Below are 19,289 nucleotides of genomic sequence, written 5' to 3'. Positions count from 1 at the left end.
ACATCAACATCTGTGGCCCCACGTTATTAAATCAGTGGCAGTTAATTAAATGGTTTTCTTTTACTCATTTTCAACTGTGACCTTTGAAGATGTGTCGAAGTCTGTGTATAAAAGTTGAAGATAGAGAGAGAGCGGTGTCAAACTTGTGTGAAGCTGCACCGACTGGCTACATTAGGCAGCGCTGACAATTCTGAACCAGAGTACTCTGTAAACCTGTTTGAAATGGCTTTATTAAATTTAATAATCGGACTCCGTTGTTTTGTCATTCCTGTTCTAACACACAGAAACCTAAAGGCTTAAGCAGCAACGCTCTTATTTAAATTCCTTCAATTCCAGCCTGAAATTAAACATTGCTTTGTTAAAAGTAGTTAGACATTTGAGGTTATTTATTGGGCGAACAAAAACAAAAAAAATGTTTTACTCACAAACATACACTGATTAGTACGTAATTACCTCGTGTAACAAACTGATGCATTCTCAAACTCAGAATTAATCCATTAAAAATAAACAGAAGCGGGCACAGCTTTGCGGAAGCCGCCATGTTGCCCCAACACCTTGAACAGAGCGGCCGAGGCGGACGTCACCGTTCCACAGCTTCATGTGTGGCCACGTACTGTAAGACTCCATGTCTGCCAGCCCAGTGACAATCCTGTCAAACTGCAGCTCAAAGAACTCCTCACTGATGGTGAAACACTGTCCTGCTGGCAGCTACTTACTCTGCAGGTTTTAATGCAGCTCAATTTGGACTTCAATTCAAAACAAACCATCTTCACCTTTGACTCTGGACTCACAGCAAACTTGATCTAAATCAACAGTGAAAATGTTTAAATCATTTGTCTTAAAATAAGCTTAGAAAGTCAGAAGCACATGAGTGTTTACAGTGACATTAACAAGATTTATTCAACAATAAGCAGCACAATCAAGACTAAAAGTACAATCAGGTGCAGAGAAACTTCAGAATCTTTTATGTAAAACATAATACTCTGCTTTAGGAAAGAAACTGATTAGAAACTCTGAATCAGTTGGATTATTAAGAGTTTTTGAAGAGAATAAGGTGGTGAGTCCAGTAGTCTGCAGAGATCCAACTTGAAGATGAGGCTCAGAAGGAGAGGTTGATGAGAGGGGCAGTGTTCTCAGTCTTGTCCTCAGGACTCCACTTGATAAGCGGAGAGCTCAAATCAATCAGCTGAAAACATAAACACACTATTACAGAGCTGGCTTTGGTTACTGAAACCTGAAGCAGCAAAGGGGCAAAACAAACTAACAGCTTCACAGTGAAATAAATCTCCTGATACAGCATCGATTTAAAACCCCTCATCTAAAATCTTTTTAATTACAAATCCAGACACTGGACTTAAGGCATAGCTGCTTTGATTGACATGATCTCAAAAGGCAGCTGTGACTGTTAGGCTTCACCTTTGTTTACTACAGTCACCAAACTGGGTCTCTTGTCTGTGCTTGTGCCTTTTGAATTATTATTACAGGAATTATTCATGCCTACAACGGGGCAGTGATTATCAGATTCACTTAGCAAGTCAAAGGTCACTGGTCAGAAAAGGCATACAGCATGAAAAAAAAAATCAAACATGTGGAGCTATCTGCTCGTGGCGAGGGAGCAGCTGAAAGCAGGAATTATCTGAAAATAATTTAGCCTGCTGTGTGGTAAAGATCACCCAAGAAGTTTGTGCTTTAATTTAGGTGAGAAAAATTATATTATAAGGGGCTCGCCTCACGGAGAGCGACGTCGCTCGCTCTCCATTCATTTCCTATGGAACTTGTGCAAGGATGCCACAATCGCTTCGCAGAAGTTCCATGAATGGAGAGGGAGCGACGTCGCTTCCCGTGTGTAGAGCCCCTAAGACAGCTGATCAAGTTGTTTCATCTACCCAAGGCATTTTGTAGAGGGTATAGCAGCCGTGGCTGTTATTTGACTTGAAATGACGACTGACTTTTTTCTCGAAATAGTATTTGGACTTTATTCTCAAAATGCACGATTTTTTTTTTCTAAATGTGGCCCTAATACTCCGTCGTACATTTTGCTGAAAGTACTATTAATGATTCCCTTCAAATTCCAATTAAAAATATCCCAATACACCGTAGTGTGTAAAATACCAGAACTAAATAGGTTAAAGGATTCAGCAGGAGTCTGGATATACCCCGGTGAGGTGTTCGTTACCTGAGTTCCATTGCAGGTCTTATTATTGGTCCGGATCAGGTCAGGCGTGTTGGTCAAGTCAATGAGCAGCTTCTCTTGAGGGGACAGAGTCGGGGGTGGAAGATCCACAAGGAGAACCTGAGGAAAGAAAAGAGCGTGATTCTTATCTTTGAGGTTCCTCTGAGGGATTCAGCTGATCAGACTCAGGAAATCAACCTGTACTTTGAGTGTGGGGAATTAATATCAGAAAATGATTTTAACCCAGAAAGAACCACGTCTAGAAGATGACCTGGTATTGAAATATGTTTAAAAGGGAGACCTATCTTATGATATAAGATGTTAATCCATGATAGCCTTAACACTCAAGGTTCAGCAAAATTAAGATCATTTTCAGAGCCCCAGGGAGCCACTGGAGATGGGCAAAAAGGCTACATATTGTTCTAAAGGTACAGGTTAGAGACTCATGCTCTGTGCCACTGACATTAAACTGGTGCAGTTCTACTAATGAAACTATGATATATCCCTATGATGTAACTATGATAAATATGCTCAAATTTGGTTATAGAAAAAAATTACCATGCTGAAGAGAACTGATATGAAATGAGAATGCATTTAAGCATTTTGCTCAAACGCATTTTCAGACATTTATACATTTCTCATGTGGATATATACCCACTGTTATGAGGATTCAATAATCAGAAAAATACTGATAATTTGACCTGTGCTTATGTATATTCTGTCAGACAAAAAATACTAAGTCTGATGATAAAATGTTGCATAACTTCATTAAGTATTAAAAAACAAAAACAAATGTCAGTTGAATGGACAGTTGTGCGACCTCTGACCTCCTGTCTCTTGCTGCTGTTCTCCTCTGTAGGTTCCAGTTCAATCAGATTTCGACTTGGTGCCGACTCATCCAGAATCAGTGCTCCAGCATCCATATGCTCCGACTGGTCAGTCTGTTGTGTGTTTGAGGGCGTGGTGGTAGGGGGCTCCTCCTCATCCAGACAGAAGGGCTGGATGTCAGGTGCCGCAACATGCTCCTCCTCCTCCACTCGTGTGTCTTTGAGGGTGGGGCTACACAAAACAAAGGGAGTGATACTTCTGCATGTAAAGTCATTGGAACAACCAGGTGATCTGCAGCAGGACCAATTGGAATGCAGTTTAAAGCATCTCACCTACAGCTGTGCCACTTTGTACACGAGTTGGGGGTGGGGACATGATCAGAGATGGCTGGTGGTTTGGGCGTTGCAGAGGGAATGAGTGAAGCCTTGCGTCTAACCGGGGTAGGGAGGGCAGAGGGGCGCCGTGCCTTTGTAGGCAGAGACTTGCAGCTAATAGAGGGTGTCACTGGACCAGTAGATGGCTTTTGAGGAACACTATAGGAGAGGAACGAGTTTACAGCGTCACTGTGTCACACACACACTTACCAGGTAGAATTCAGCTCCAACAACCCCCTGATCCAAGACTGGGGGAGTAGAGGACAAAGAACACAAAGACAGATTTATCAACATCAGGAATTCTGAGTGTGATGCCATCTACCTGTCCATGCCGTTAAGTGATATCAGCCTCTTTGGCTTCAACACCTTCGAGATTTCTGGAGACAACACAAAGACAGTGAGAGACAGATGTGTCAGAGAATCAAACACACAAGCTGAAAATCTTGCTTTCATTTTTTCCAAAAGATTTAAATTCAAATCAGCTTTATTTATATGGATCTAATTCACAACAGTCTCAAGGTGCTTTATATTGCAAACACCTGACAAAAAGAGAAAACCCCGATGAGACAATCCCTTCTATACTCATATGGACTGCATGACAATGGGCATTCTCCTGATGAGACTGCGAATGGTATCTTGGGGGATCTCCTCTCAGAACTGGACCAGGGCATTACTGAGCTCCTGGACAGTCTGAAATGCAACCTGGCAGCGTCAGATGGACTGAAACATAACTTGTATTTAGGTCAGGTGAGTGTGGGGGCCAGCCAATGGCATCAATTCCTTCATCTTTCAGGAACTGCCTGCATGCTCTTGACACATGAGGCTGCTTTCGAGACTGTGCTGAGAGACACAAACCTTCTGGTAATGGCACATATTGATCTGCCATCCTGGAGGAGTTGGATCATCTATGCAAGCTCTGTAGGGTCTCTTCTACCAGGAGTCACACTGACCCTATCTAAATGCAAAACTAGCAAAAACAAGTCAGAAAAGATGAAGAGGGGAAAAATAAGTTCCATTCATCTGTAAAACCACTCCTGTTTTGGAGGTTGTCTCATTGTTGCTCCTCTAGTGTACCTATTAATTTCATTAACATCAAAGCTGAAACCAATTAATAACCCCATCTGCTACTTAAGTGACCAGATCAATATCCCAGATGTTTAACTGAATTGATGCTATACTCTGATTAAAAGGTGTTGCTGTATCACAAACTAAATGATTGACATGATTGTCGGTCTGACGAGACAAGTGTACTATGTTCCAGGTTACAAAATTCAAAAGGTGCACAACAAGCTTAAATTCACACCAAGGTGAGGTGCGTGCCAACAGTTGTGACAAATTTTGTCATAGCTATGATATTCTCACTTTTGGTTTGCCTTAATTTACCAAAGAATGATAGAGAAAAAGTAGAGTGCAATTTATAGGACTGCACTGACTCTCTACCGTGGTGGGAGACGTCACTGATTTTAAATATGTGGGCTGGGCCCATTTCCACAAACCAGGTTTAGTGAAGGGGAAAAGACAAAAACTAAACAAACAAAACTGGGTTTGTTGACCCTGAGATGAAGTTTTCTGTTCCAGAAAGAGAGCCAACTTGAACTCAAAAGGCAGTTTAAATTTATGAGCACTAAAACCCAAGTTAGATGCTAGTTAATTATTTGCTATATTAACTCATGATCGAATAAACATTAAAATACCATCTCTGATATCATCGCTCTCTCACCATTTGTATGGCGGACTCCTTTGCCTCCTGTGGTGGGAGTAGGTGGGACCACAGCCTCAGGTTTAGGTTTGGCCTTCAGCCCGCTCTGCAGCCGGCTTGTGGAGGTGTTGGTGAGGCTGGAGGCAGATCTCTTGGAGGGCGTGGCTTCAGCTCTCTTCTGAGGAGTGGATCTTGCATCTTTGATACACTCTGCCTCAGACAGCTTCTTGGCCTGAGTGGATAGTGAGCGGCGGCCGGCAGCTGTGGAGGACACTGACTCTACAGCATTGTAGATAGTGGACCGGCGTGGCCTGCTGAGACTGTTCACATTGCGGGGGGCAGGGCCAGTGGAGCTGCTCACACTCCGGTTCACGGAAGAGTTCAGTTTGCCTGATGATAAATATATGATGAAAGCAGGCTAATTATTGGTTAGCCCTTTAGCTGTGCAGTAAATCTGTAAGCCGTCATCCACCCAAATAAAGACTTTGCACTTACACATTCAGGTCAGACCTCAAATCATTTTCGGGCTAGCAGCCTAGTACCAGCTAGTGCTGATTACACTAATCTAAGCTAGTTGAAAAGTTCCACGGAGCACCTTGTGCGATCAGACTGAAATTTACTCCAACCCAATTAAAAGTTTCTGCACTGATGATTTGGGATGTCATGCCATCTGTTGGTGATGGTGCATTGTGTTTTACTAAGTACAAAGTCAATGTAGTATATTTTAGAGTACTTCATGCTTCCATCTGCTGACAAGCTTTATGGAGATACAGATTTTCTTTTCTAGCAGGACTTAGCTTCTGCACCCTACCAATTAATGGACCTGTTTGACATTAACACAGACAATGATGGGGTATTTTGTATGAAGATGCTGAGAAACAAGATCAAGGCTGCTAACAAAGCAACCTGGGCTTCAGTAACAGCTCAGCAGTGCCACAATGCTGATTGCCTCAAAGTCATGCAGCACTGATGCAGTAATTCAGGATAAAAGGAGCCGTAACTTAGTACAGAGTGTATAATATAAATAAACTCTTTTCAGTAGGAGGACATTTCTCTACTGTAAATCTTTTTCTGAATGACCTTACATGAAATGATTATATCAACATTTAGCTTTTTGAATTATATTAGAGGAAACATTTACTTTGTTCTAATATTACTATTACTATAGTACCTATGCACATATAGATGTGGCTACTGTTGGCATTTAGCAGTGAGCATACCTTTAGCAGGGGAAAGTGATATGCTGGAGTTGAAGCTCGATACAGATGAGGAAGACGAGGATGTGTTCTTTCTCCTGGTCTGAAGAGGCAGTGCCTTCCCACCTGACAGGTTTCTCACTCCACTCTGCTGGAAGAAAATACATACCGTATTTTCCGGAGTATAAGTCGCACTTTTTTTCATAGTTTGGCTGGGGGTGCGACCTATACTCCGGAGCGACGTATATGTGACATTTATAACACATGAACCAAAATACTCCAGCCACTTGACATCTCCGTGAACTGCAGCTTTAAGGCAGTCTTGCGTAACCTGTGGGCGCAGTGGATGGAGAGCACAGCTTAACGGCAACTGGGAGAATGCGCCACCCAACTTTCCTGAAAGTCATTGGATGGATCAAGAAAACATGGGCTTCAGTGACAAACCATCCTGTTGGGATTCAGAAAGGCTGGAATAATTGGAACTGCAGCTGACGACGAGTCTGACTAACGCGACACAGAAGAGGAAGCGGCGCTTCGTCTACGGAGTGTACGGAGTTGTTTAGAAGTGACACCGAGGATGAAGAATTCAATGGATTGATGGTTTGGTTAACTTGTTAGTATGTTCTTTATGCTATGGTTATCTGAATAACTTAATGTTACGTTAACATACTGTAGCGATTCTCTTAGTTAGAGAGCGTGTTGATGTTGTGGGATTTCGGACTGTTCGGGAGGTTCGTGAAGGCAGCATGGAGAGAGAGAAAAAGACCGAGAGCTTGCCTGTGTGTGTGTTGCTGTTCCGCTGTTGTAGTTGTGGTTGGCGTGGCTGTGGCCTACAGCAGCTGTTTTTCTGTTAATAAAGACGACCTTTGTTGTGAATATCGCCGACTTTGGAAGTGTGTTTACAACGTTACAATACCGAACACGTGTTCGTTGTGCGTCATGTAGCTGAATGTGCTACGTTAGCATAACGTAGGCGTAACCGTGTTCGTCCTGTTCTTTAATCCATTATTATTTTAAATTGCCGTTCAAGATGGAATTTGTGCTCTGAGTCTCGGATTCTATCAACCCCCCCCCCCCAAAAAAAGTGCGACTTATAGTCCAGTGCGACCTATATATGTTTTTTCTTCTTTATTATGCATTTTTTGGCTGGTGCGACCTATACTCCGGAGCGACGTATAGTCCGAAAAATACGGTAATGTCCAAAATAAATAGGTGATATCATGCTTTTATCTTTTATATGCAGTCCATGGGTCAGATCTAACATTTGTTTGCCCACTACAGACATTGTACTGGGTTTGTTATGGTATTATAAGAGGTCTTTCCTTTCCTGTTAAAAGTATTAAAGGAGGGACTGTGATAATTATCAACCATTACTAAAAATTTATTAATAATTAAAGTTACAGGACTTATTTGAGGTTCAGCAGAAAAAAGGTTACTAAAATATACACTGATTAGTGCATAATTACATCCTCCAACAAACTGATGCTCACCTCAAGCCTCATCTCCTGAACTGAAGTCAGAGCTCTAACACACAAACGTGCATAAACATGCTTATTTATTCTAGCTTATATATTATTGGCACAATTACTTATTGTCAGCAGCTTGGACATGCAACACTCTGGACAGCTGACAGCAATAACAAGTGTGCTAAAGAAAACAGAACTGACTGCAATCTACTGAGCTCTAGTGGTGAGATTATACACACTGTACCTTTAATAATTGTAAATATAAATTATATTTCAAAGCACTTTGACTGCTCAGCTAGAGTAGAAAAGTGCTATACAAGAACTAGTCCATTTACCACCTAATTTTACCAATAATTCTCAAAAAAAGGCCAAGTGAAACATGACAGAAAACTTTCAGTTCAGATCTTATTTACTGTAGACTCAGGTCAAGTCAAGTTTATTTATAAAGCACATTTAAAACAACGACATTGACCAAAGTGCTGTACAAGATCTATAATCCCAAGGACTATACTAAATAATAAAAATAAAATAAAAATAAATAAATAAAAACATTTAAAAAAATAACAAAACAACATTTAAAACAAATACCATAAAATACCATAAAGCAATCGTCTAAAAGGTGCTTCTTCATAACTCAATTCAACTGCTGTAATCAAAGCACTTCAGTTCTGTAAATTTCATGTAGAAGGTGAGAGCTAAACTCAGATTTATAGCACTGAGAATTAACCAAATGTTTCTCCCAATCAGAGAAGACTGCACTGAACAATTTGGAAATGTAGACTTTTCTTTTACCTTGGTGGGCAGAGCCAATGTGCGTTTTCCCAACAGACTTGAGTTGAGGGAGGAATCACTGATGTCAGAGGCCACGCTTGCCGAATCAGAGAACAAATCCTCTGAGGACTCTGGCCTGCTAGAAGGACAAGAAGATGGGCTTCTCCTCCAACTACCCGCAGCCTGAAACAGGAAATGAAAAGGCTGACATCACTGGTCTGTTGATGGGGGAGTAGGTCATTTCCAGCCAACAGCCAACTTCTTACCAAACTATTCACAAAAAACAAAAGGGGGAAAAATTTCAAAGCAATCTGGTTGTATTTCTGCTTGTGTTTGTACATAACCACTTGCTCCTTGGTTTGGAACCAGTTTAATTGAATATTTTTGCTCCATTCAGCTGTCGAGTCCTGCTACTGGTGATTAATAAGTCTTAAAAGATTGTGTAAGCTCAGGTTATTCTGGGAAGGTCCAAATACTAATCTGTTTCCTAATAATTACAGAAACAAGCTTTGGGATGCCCTTACCTTTTTAAAACAGGAGCAGGAGCTTTCAGCCCAGGTTCACATCTGACCTGTGACCCTTTCCTCTAATCTCTCTCCCCACATTCCTGTCTCTATTCACTGTCCTTGCATATTTCAGCAAAACAATACTAAACTCTTCCACAGTGTACCTTTTGGCCTGTCTCTCTCCCATTAGTCCCAACCGGTCACAGCGGATGACCTCCCTGAGCCTGGTTCTGCCGGAGGTTTCTTCCTGTTAAAGGGAGTTTTTCCTTCCCACTGTCATCAAGTGCTTGCTCATTTTGACTGTTGGATTTTCTCTGTAATTATTGTAGGGTCTTTACCTTACAATATAAAGCCCCTTAAGGTAACTGTTGTGATATGGTGCCATATCAATTTTATTTATTTTATATAAATAAAATTGAAATTAAACTGTGTATTGCAGCTATGGCTTCATAACTGGACAGTCCAGCTGAACTGGCCTGTCTGCAGTCCATATTTCACCAGCTGAAAACATTTAGCGCATCATGAAATGAAAAAGAAAAACAATGACCACCAAGGACAGCTGAGCAGCTAGAATCCTGTATCAGACAAGAATGAGACAATATTCTTCTGCCAAAACTTCAGCAGACTGGTCTCCTCAGTTTCCAAACATTTGTGGTCTGTTGTTAAAAGAAGAGGGGATGCTACACAGTCATAAGCACGGCCCTGTCCAAACTTTTTTAAGTGTTGCTGCCATCAAATACAAAATTAACTCTACCCCTTTTCTTAACAATGGTATATTTTTCAGTTTAAACATTTTGTATGTTTTCTATATGTGAGATAGTCACATATAGGTTTGAGTTTTTGTCATATGAGAAACAAAACAGGTGCCGCACCTGCTTTTTAATGAACCATATCATTAAATTGATCCACTGTTTCTATAGTGGAATTATAGAAACAGAGGTTCACCACCACCATATGGAAAAAGACTGGCTATGGAAAAAGACTTTCGGACGGCATCGAAGCGATTCTGGCAAACCGTCAGGCGACTCAGGAGGGGAAAGCAGTGCTTCACTCACACTGTTTATAGTGCGGGGGGGGGGGTGCTGCTGACTTCAACTGAGGCTATAGTCGGACGGTGGAAGGAATACTTCGAGGACCTTCTGAATCCCACTGACACGCCTTCTGTAGTGGAAGCAGAGTCTGGGGATGAGGGGGATGACTTGACCATCACTGGGGGTGAGGTCACTGAGGTAGTTAAACAACTCCTTGGTGGCAGAGCCCCTGGGGTGGACGAGATTCGCCCTGAGTTCCTGAAGGCTCTGGATGTTGTAGGGCTGTCTTGGTTGATACGCCTCTGCAACATCGCGTGGAGATCTGGGGCAGTGCCATTGGATTGGCAGACCGGGGTGGTGGTCCCCATCTTTAAGAAGGGAGACCGGAGGGTGTGCTCCAACTTTCGGGGGATCACACTCCTCAGCCTCCCCGGTAAGGTCTATGCCAGGGTGCTGGAAAGGAGGGTGCGTCCGTTAGTCGAACCTCGGATTCAGGAGGAACAATGCGGTTTTCGTCCTGGTCGTGGAACGCTGGACCAGCTCTTTACCCTCTCAAGGATATTCGAGTGTGCGTGGGAGTTTGCCCAACCAGTCTACATGTGCTTTGTGGACTTGGAGAAGGCATTCGACCGTGTTCCTCGGGGTGTTCTTTGGGAGGTTCTGCGGGAGTATGGGGTGTCTGGCCCATTGTTGCGGGCCATTCAGTCCTTGTACAACCACAGTGAGAGCTTGGTCCGTATAGCCGGTAATAAGTCGGATTTGTTTCCTGTGGGTGTTGGACTCCGTCAGGGCTGCCCTTTGTCACCGATTCTGTTCATAATTTTTATGGACAGAATTTCTAGGCGTAGCCAGGTGGCGGAAGGCTTCTTCCTTGGTGGCCTCAGAGTCTCATCTCTGCTTTTTGCAGATGATGCGGTTCTGTTGGCTTCATCACGGGGGGGCCTCCAGCTCGCAGTGGAACGGTTCGCAGCCGAGTGTGAAGCGGCTGGCATGAGAATCAGCACCTCTAAGTCTGAGGCCATGGTCCTCAGCCGGAAAAGGGTGGAGTGCCATCTCCGGCTCAGGAACGAGTTCTTGCCTCAAGTGGAGGAGTTTAAGTATCTCGGGGTCTTGTTCACGAGTGATGGGAGAAGGGAACGGGAGATCGACAGGCGGATCGGGGCTGCTTCTGCAGTGATGCGGACGCTGCACCGGTCCGTCGTGGTGAAGAGGGAGCTTAGCGTAAAAGCGAAGCTCTCGATTTACCGGTCGATCTACGTTCCTACCCTCACCTATGGTCACGAGCTTTGGGTAGTGACCGAAAGAATAAGATCGCGAATACAAGCGGCAGAAATGAGTTTCCTTCGAAGGGTGGCTGGCCTCTCCCTTAGAGATAGGGTGAGGAGTGCGGCCATCCGGGAGGGGCTCGGAGTAGAGCCGCTGCTCCTCCACATCGAAAGGAGCCAGTTGAGGTGGCTCGGGCATCTGATTAGGATGCCTCCTGGCCGCCTCCTGGGTGAGGTGTTCCGGGCATGTCCCACCGGGAGGAGGCCCCGTGGTAGACCCAGGACACGCTGGAGAGATTGTGTATCTCGGCTGGCCTGGGAACGCCTTGGGGTCCCTCCGGATGAGCTGGAGGAGGTGGCTGGGGAGAGGGAAGCTTGGGCTTCTCTGCTTAGGCTTCTGCCCCCGCGACCCGGCCCCGGATAAGCGGAAGAAAATGGATGGATGGATGGATGGAGGTTCACCATCACCAACATTGGGGGCAATGTGTAAGACTCTTTGTAATAAAACTAGTGAATTTGTCACTTTGAGGTCAATTCCCACAGAATAAGATACGCAAGTGTTGATTTATACAATACTGTCAACGTCTTTGAAATGTTTTTACTTTTTATTATTCATCTCTGGCTCTCCTACAGTTTGTCTTTTGTCCTGTCTCTCTCTGCTCTCTTCTCCCTCCCCTCAACCCCAACTGGTGACAGCAGCGGGCTGCTGGTTCTGCCACAGCTTTCTTCTTGTTAAAAGAGTTTTTCCTTCCCATTGTCGCCAGGTGCTTGCTCGTGGGGGTGGGAGGTCTTTATTACCTTACAATATAAAGCACCTTGAAGTGATTGGATGAATTCACAAAAACATCCATCCACTCTGCTCCAAAACAGCATTACAAGGGGGCTGGAGCCCATCCTAGCTGCCATGGGGCGAGAGGTGGGCTGCACCCTAGACAGTTCACTAACCTGTCACAGGGTTATAACAGAGAGATGGGCAACCACTCATGCACACGTTCACACCAGCAGGCAATTTAGAGTCTCTAATTAACCTAACCCCACTAACCGCATGTTTTTCGACTGTGGGAGGACCCCAGAGTACTCAGAAAGAACCAAAACAAGCAGAGGGAGAACATGCAACCACCACACAAAGCCCCAGGGCCATTAGCAAAGGCTGCCTTCAGAAAGCAGCACTAAGCCTGTGGTTATTTTTATGAACTAAATATCGTGTGAATTTAAAAAAAAAAAAAAAAAAAACTTACTCTTTTGGGTGGTTGCAGTTTGGTCTTTTCCACTCTGCTCTTGCTGGTTGAAGAGGAAGTCACTGGGATGGTCGGTTTACTTGGCAGCACAATAGCAACACCCAGTGCAACTTTCCCTCGCAACGCCGTCCTGGGCTGAGCTTTGGCCTCAGCCACAGGGCTGGAAGTGCTGGGTCGGCCTTTGGAAGTGGGGCGGGTAGATGATGCTGCAGTGGCGTTGGAGCCACTGCCTCTCTGCAGGTGGTGCTGGATAATAGGCGGGAGCTGCTTAAATGGACTGTCCTGCACACAGAAGGTTTGCCGTTTGATGGGGCTGAGCACACTGTTGGTCTGAGTCAGCAGACCAAGTTTGGTGTCAGCATCCTGGAAAAACTCCTCTCCCTCAGTCATGGTGTCCATGGTCACACTGGTGGTGTCTGTGTCCTTGCTGTGTGGTACAGTGCTTTGCAGCTGGCTTGCTAGTCTATGGGCTTCCTGACACACAGCCTCCAGCTGTTCTCCAGTCAGAGGGCTCCATGTCACGCCGTGGTCCTCGAGGGGAGACCCCACATTAGCAGAAACACACTTCTCCTTATGCCTGACAGGACCCACAAACACCTCATCTTCATCTTCATCACCTCTGGAGCTGAAGAGCACAGAGACATCACTAAGAACACAACCAAGAGGAACAAAGTGTTGACAAATTTAAAAAAAAAAAAAAAACTGCCTTCAAAAAGTTAAGAATGGAGGCAACTATTTGACTACATAATTCGATTTTACAATAATATAAAATGTCTTAAAATAAAAGAAGTGATGTGGACAAACTGCTGTTTCATTATGACCGCAAAGGATAAAAGAGTTGATGAGTTCTCATAAACTTAGAATTAATACATTAAAAATACATGGGAGTGGGTGCCATCTTGTGGAAGCACTATATTGCCAGGCTGTGTTGTATAAGGTGGCCAAGATGAACATCGCCGTTCCGCCTAATCATGTTTAATAGATGTGGCTGGAGACCGGCTAACATACACACTAGACCTTATAAGTTACTTTTAATTTAGCTCTTTCAAACTATGAATGACCATTTAACATTTGTACACGTACATTTTCATCATCTCTTTCACCTCCTCCACTGCTCACTCTCCTCCCTCATCCTCATCTCCTGAACTGAAGTCAGGTCTCTAACACACAAAAACGTGCATAAACATGCTTATAGACTGCAAATATTGTCACAATTACTTCTTGTCAGCTGATTAGACATGCGGCCGTCCTTTCTCCAGACAGCTGACGAGAGCTGCCTTAAACATCAGCCGGTTAAAACAGTATGCCAGCTAATGTCCGGCTTGGAGATCACACTTTCCCTCTAACAAACAGTTTGATTAATTCTCGCATTGTATGACAGTTTATTCACCAGGTGTCAGAGTCTAAGGCAGGGGTAGGGAACTCCAGGCCTCGAGAGCCGGTGTCCTGCAGGTTTTAGATGTGTCCCTGATCCAGCACACCTGACTCAAATGACTGAATTACCTCCTCAGTCTGCAGTCAAGTTCTCCAGAGTCCTGCTAATGACTTCTATATGCCAGTCAGGTGTGCTGGATCAGGGACACATCTAAATCTGCAGGACACCGGCTCTCGAGGCCTGGAGTTCCCTACCTTTGGTCTAAGGTTAGACCCACTTCAGAGACAGTTTCAACTCACCTCAGTATCGCTGTCAGACAGAAGTGAGCTTCACTCACTCAGACATGCATCAGACTCCCTTCAACATGTGTTACAGTCTCTCCAGGGTAAACAGACATGGACACCTGACATTAACAGCTGACAGCCTATACTCACAACAGGTTAAGCGGCCAGAGCTGTTTCTCCTACAACAGCCACTGTAGCTGGGATTGTGCTCTTGAATTGAGAGGAGTAAAAACAGAATTCAGTTGACTGGAATTTACTGACATCTAGTCATGAGATATTATACACTGTACCTTTAAAAGACCATCGAGTATTCCACCTATGCAGTTTTAATAAACAGAACCATTTATTCAGTTAAATTTATGACCCATGGCAAACATTAAGTATTACACAGTATCAAGAGTAGGCGTACTTCTTAAGAATAAATCCATTGCTGCATTCATCGTCTGAATAAGGAACTTTCCAGAGTGGAAGTTACCAAAACAATGGAGACATCACCATATCGGCCTAACACAGCTGGGGCGTGCCCTCGTCATAACACATGAAAAAGAGAGCTGATACTGCTACACTGCGGGTGCTAATCCAAGCATCAATTACCCTCTTTTTTAGCGAGGCTAATACCACCTACTGATGTGATAAAGGTGTTACCTTTGGTCCCAAAACACAGACAGAAAGGTAGCAACTGTTTGTTCATTCTGTCACATGCCAGCATGGACAGGGCAAATTGTGTGCTGTAACTGCCTGCAGTATGTTATTTTAAGTTGTTTCTGGTCCCTGTGCAACAACAGTGAGAGCTTAAACTTCGTTCATACCACCAGCAACAAGTCAGACTCGTTCCTAGTAGGTACTGGATTCTGCCAGGACTGCCCTTCATCAAAGATTCTGCTCATAAATTTTATGGATAAAACTTCTAGGTATAGTCAAGGGGTGGAGGAATTTGGGTTCAGTGGTCTCAAGATCTTATCTCTGTTTTTTACAGATTGTGTGGTTCTCTTGGTTTCATCAGGTGGTGACCTCCACCTTGAGAAGCTGAGTTGTGAAGCAGCTGAAAGAGAATTAGCACCTCCAAGTCTGAGGCCATGGTTCTCAGCAGGAAAGTGTTGGACTGCCCACTCCAGGTTAGGGATGCTGCCACAAGTGGAGGAGTTTAAGTATCTTGGAGTTTTTTTTTTTTTTTTTTTTTCCCACAAGTGAGGGGAAAGTGAAGCGAGAGACTAATGGACAGACTGGTGCAGACGCTGTATTGGTCTCTCATGGCGAAAATGAAACTTCGCGTGAAAGCAAAGCTCTCGACTTACAAGTCAATCTATGTTCCTAACCTATGGCCACAAGATGTGACTGAAAAATATAAGATTGCCAAAACAAACAACAGAAATTAGTTTTGTTTTTTTTCCCCACCCAAAGAGAGTGTAAGCGCCTGGTCATTCTGGAGGCCTCAGGGTAGAGCCACTACTCTTCATCAAAAGGAGCCAACAGAGGTGGTACATGCATCTGAGCAGGACGCCTCCTAGGTAAGGTTTTGTCTTTATGCTTGCTTCTCACAGTAAATTATTCTTGGCGGTCCCCAGGGACTCCCATCAATAATCCATGCATGCATTAGCAGGATGAAGGTTAACGGCTAGCGCCAGATTATTTGAAGGGATTTATTGCTGTATTAGCATTATGGGCGTAACATTTTAAACCCAGGACTGAAAACTGCAACATCTGCTTTACTGTACTACAATCCCACAGTATCTGGTAAACGCTGTAACCAATAAAGATATTTCAAGCAACTTGGAAACATCAAAATAACGTTCATGATCTAGTCATGATTAAGTGATCAGGCCTGTTGCAGAAGTCTGCACATTTTCCACTGCCTTAACCACTTGTAGACCATCCATCAGGGTGGATTTTGAACCAGGAAAAAACAGATGTATGAACCCAACCCCAGTTTTGGAACTGTTACAATAATTTGCAATGTGAAAGGTGTCTCCTATCACTTTCCCTGAATTATACAAGAGATATAGAAATCAAAACCTGTTGATTTTGGTTCTTGACTATTGTTTTAGACAGACTTGATTCACTCTTCTACAGTGCATGGACAACAAACCGAAAACCTGCTGAAAATGTGTGGAGTTAAAAAACTCATTACATTACCAAAGTCTTATATTCTTGTTAATAGTTTAAACATATCTCATTTTGAATTTTAGTATAGCTTTGCTAGTTTCAGTTGCGTTTTCATTTCATTATTTTTACTTTTTATTATTAAAATGAGGTGGTGTTGGTCAGAAGTAAGATTTATGGAATTCTGAATTCTACAGTCTCAATCATTTGCACTAAATCCTGCAGGTCAGTGACTCACTGACAAAGATTAAAACTTGGCCATTTCCTGTTTATTTCCGTCAAAACTGTTTTAACCCCACACCTGAAATTCAGGGCAAGAAAAGTCCATAAATCACTCTGCTGCTCGTGAACCTTACAAGTGCAAGATCAAATATCTAAATCATGTCTTCTGGATGTCGGCAGTCGGACAATCTGATGATAGTGTGGAGATTCAATTGAAGAAATAACAGAAAAGTGTGTATCGGTGTGTGACTGAAGTTCAGCCATAGAAACTCTCGTGTGATTCTTACCTCGCAGGTGACAAGGAAACATCGAAGTCAAACTTCTCATCGGGGAGAAAGAACACATCTGCTCAGAGACACGATCATAGTTGGTGAAACGCTTAAAAACACGATATAAACGTCTGACGTCTGCAGGTCAGGCAACGCTCACTCACCGCTGTTAGCTCGACAGTCCATCCGGCAGTTTGTTCGTCTCTGGAAACAGATCAGACCTGCAGCTTTATATTTTCACAGTAAACTAAAAAAGCACTAGATTTTACACCAACACTGACAAGACAGTGAATTTAAACACGAACCTTTTCTCCAATTCTCATGCTAACTTTAAAATTAGCCCTTTAGCACTCCACTTATGTCAAATGGTAACGAACACGAGCGTAAAACTAACCATTTAAATATGATTTTTGGATCATTATAGGGCCCAGCAGCCTGCTCAGAGAACCTGTTCTATTACAATTGAAATACAAACCTCTAGTTCCTCCGAAAACTCAAATCTTTTCTGCTTCGCATTCAAACAACGACACGAATGCACACAATTTCACAAACAATTCAAATCTGCTGCGATGCTGGTCACGCGACTCAAAGCTACTGTGCCATTGGTTTAAAGATTATGACAGACGGAGGCCTGGGCGGAGTTGTGGGGGTTGTAGTCCAAAGCTAGATGAATGCCTGTGTCCAATAAAACAACCTAAATGTAGCAACATAAAAAACCACAACAAAGGTAACAGAAATTTAATAATGCCTCTGATCACAGGGCAAATGACCACATCTGTTACTACACTCTGTCCGGTTTCCATTTTCAGCATGTAAATATTTCATGACATGAACTGTTCTATTAAAACATAAATGTTAAATGCCTTTTTATTTGCCTGGGGCACTGTCTTGTAGAGGGATTTAGAACTGCATTGTGAGATTATGAGGTCGCACTTGACTGAAGTCACTTCAGGCATTAAAAAATTGCAACAGAGAAGTTAATACTCATTTTGCTTATGGTCTCATTTGCTTTTGTAGGTCATATCAATCATCAAATAGGAAAATAATCTTTCAAAACTGCTTTCAATTTCATGCAAAAGAAAAAAATCAATTATTGTCCAGCCTCTCAGTTGTGCTGATGACCATGGCAAAAGCTTAGAGCTAATGATTGGTTTGTGGGCACCATACAGTGGCTACTGGTCCTCCTAATAATTAAAAGCAGAGAAAGAATATGGAGAGTAACAAAGGATAACTTTAACTCATCTGTTATGCCACAATAACGCAGATCTACTTGGCGACTACTTGGGGGTCACATACCCAAGGCTGCATTGTTGATCATTTAATCCCGAAATAACTGTCAGACAAATTAATCACCAATATGATTTCTAGTGACAAAAGAAACTGGTGAAAAACACTGTTTCCCTGTCTGTTCTCTGCTCTGTGCAGTTGATCCAGGAGGCAGTGATCAGATGCTCACCCAGTTCCCTGAATCAACTGCTATTTTTTTACAGCTCACCATAATCTTGGAGGTGTAGGCACAGTTGATCCCAAAGCCCTGGACCAGCACATCCAGAATCTTGGCAGGGATATGTTCTGGCTCTGGCCCCTTTACATATCTGTTATGTCATTGGTCCGCAAAGTAGGCCTGAACCACTGTCATGCAGTTCATAGTCAGCATGCCTGTCTTATTGGAACAAATGGTGGTAGCACTCCCTATTGCTTCACAGGGATCCAGGTGGCAGACCAAGATGTCGTCCTTTATCAAATTTTGATAAACGAGGAGAGTAGTGTTAACAGTGTTAAGATTTTACTTCACTGACCAAAAGCATTAGAGGATAAATTTGCTTGATCCAGGTTTGTCTGAAGAGGGTCAAAATTGTCTTAGTACTCTTTTACTGGGGGTCAGTGCTCCAACTTAGGTGTTGGTCAACAAGTAATAATGTAAAGATAACACTGTAAGAACTATGTACTCACTGAGTGCTAAAAATAATAAATATAGGAAACATTTAAACATTTACATAAAATGATACATTTGGTCTGACACACTGATGAAGAGTTCCTGTTGTTGGACTGTAATACCATATATGACCATACTTTGAGGCCAGTGGCAGACCTTTAGCCACCATGAATGCCATCATGCAAGTGATGGAGAGTTTGACCAGAGCGGCACATAGATGGGTGTGCAGCAGAGACTAATGATATTGCCCTCAAACCAGATGGCTTCAATGAGGAAGCAAACAATGAGGAGGACAACAGTATGATTTGAAGGCGAAACAAAGAACATTTCATGTTCACAACTTTGTGGGAACAGCTTGGGGATGGCCCCTTCCTGCTCCAACATGACAGCACACCAATGCACAAAGCAGGTCCATAAAGACATGGATGAGTGAGTTTGGTGTGGAAAATCTTGACTGGCCTGCAGACTCCCGACCTCAACCTGGTTAAAAAAAAGAAAGAAAAAAAAAATCCTATAAACACACTTCTAAACCTTGTGGAATTTTCCCATTCCCAAC

General features: G+C 43.2%; 1 protein-coding gene across 2 annotated transcripts; it reads right to left on the bottom strand.

The window, feature by feature from the left end:
• Positions 1–371: 371 nt before the first annotated feature.
• gtse1 (G-2 and S-phase expressed 1) lies at positions 372–17,386 on the bottom strand. Of its 2 annotated transcripts, none has more exons than XM_030731867.1 (12): positions 17,273–17,386; positions 16,962–17,001; positions 16,816–16,873; positions 12,548–13,172; positions 8,529–8,690; positions 6,295–6,421; positions 5,096–5,464; positions 3,698–3,752; positions 3,334–3,534; positions 3,001–3,232; positions 2,177–2,293; positions 372–1,186 (listed from the first exon to the last, which is right to left on the bottom strand). In XM_030731867.1, exons 2-12 carry the CDS (start codon positions 16,981–16,983, stop codon positions 1,100–1,102), a joined length of 2,055 nt encoding a protein of 684 aa, XP_030587727.1. In that variant the 5' UTR covers positions 16,984–17,001; positions 17,273–17,386; the 3' UTR covers positions 372–1,099. The 2 variants fall into 2 exon arrangements, with proteins under 2 accessions (XP_030587727.1, XP_030587728.1); XM_030731868.1 differs by having other exon boundaries at positions 6,295–6,418.
• Positions 17,387–19,289: the final 1,903 nt, after the last annotated feature.

This window comes from Archocentrus centrarchus, chromosome 6 (assembly GCF_007364275.1).
Source record: "Archocentrus centrarchus isolate MPI-CPG fArcCen1 chromosome 6, fArcCen1, whole genome shotgun sequence".
In the NCBI taxonomy this organism is placed as follows: Eukaryota; Metazoa; Chordata; class Actinopteri; order Cichliformes; family Cichlidae; genus Archocentrus; species Archocentrus centrarchus.
This window is presented reverse-complemented; position numbering and strand designations above follow the sequence as displayed.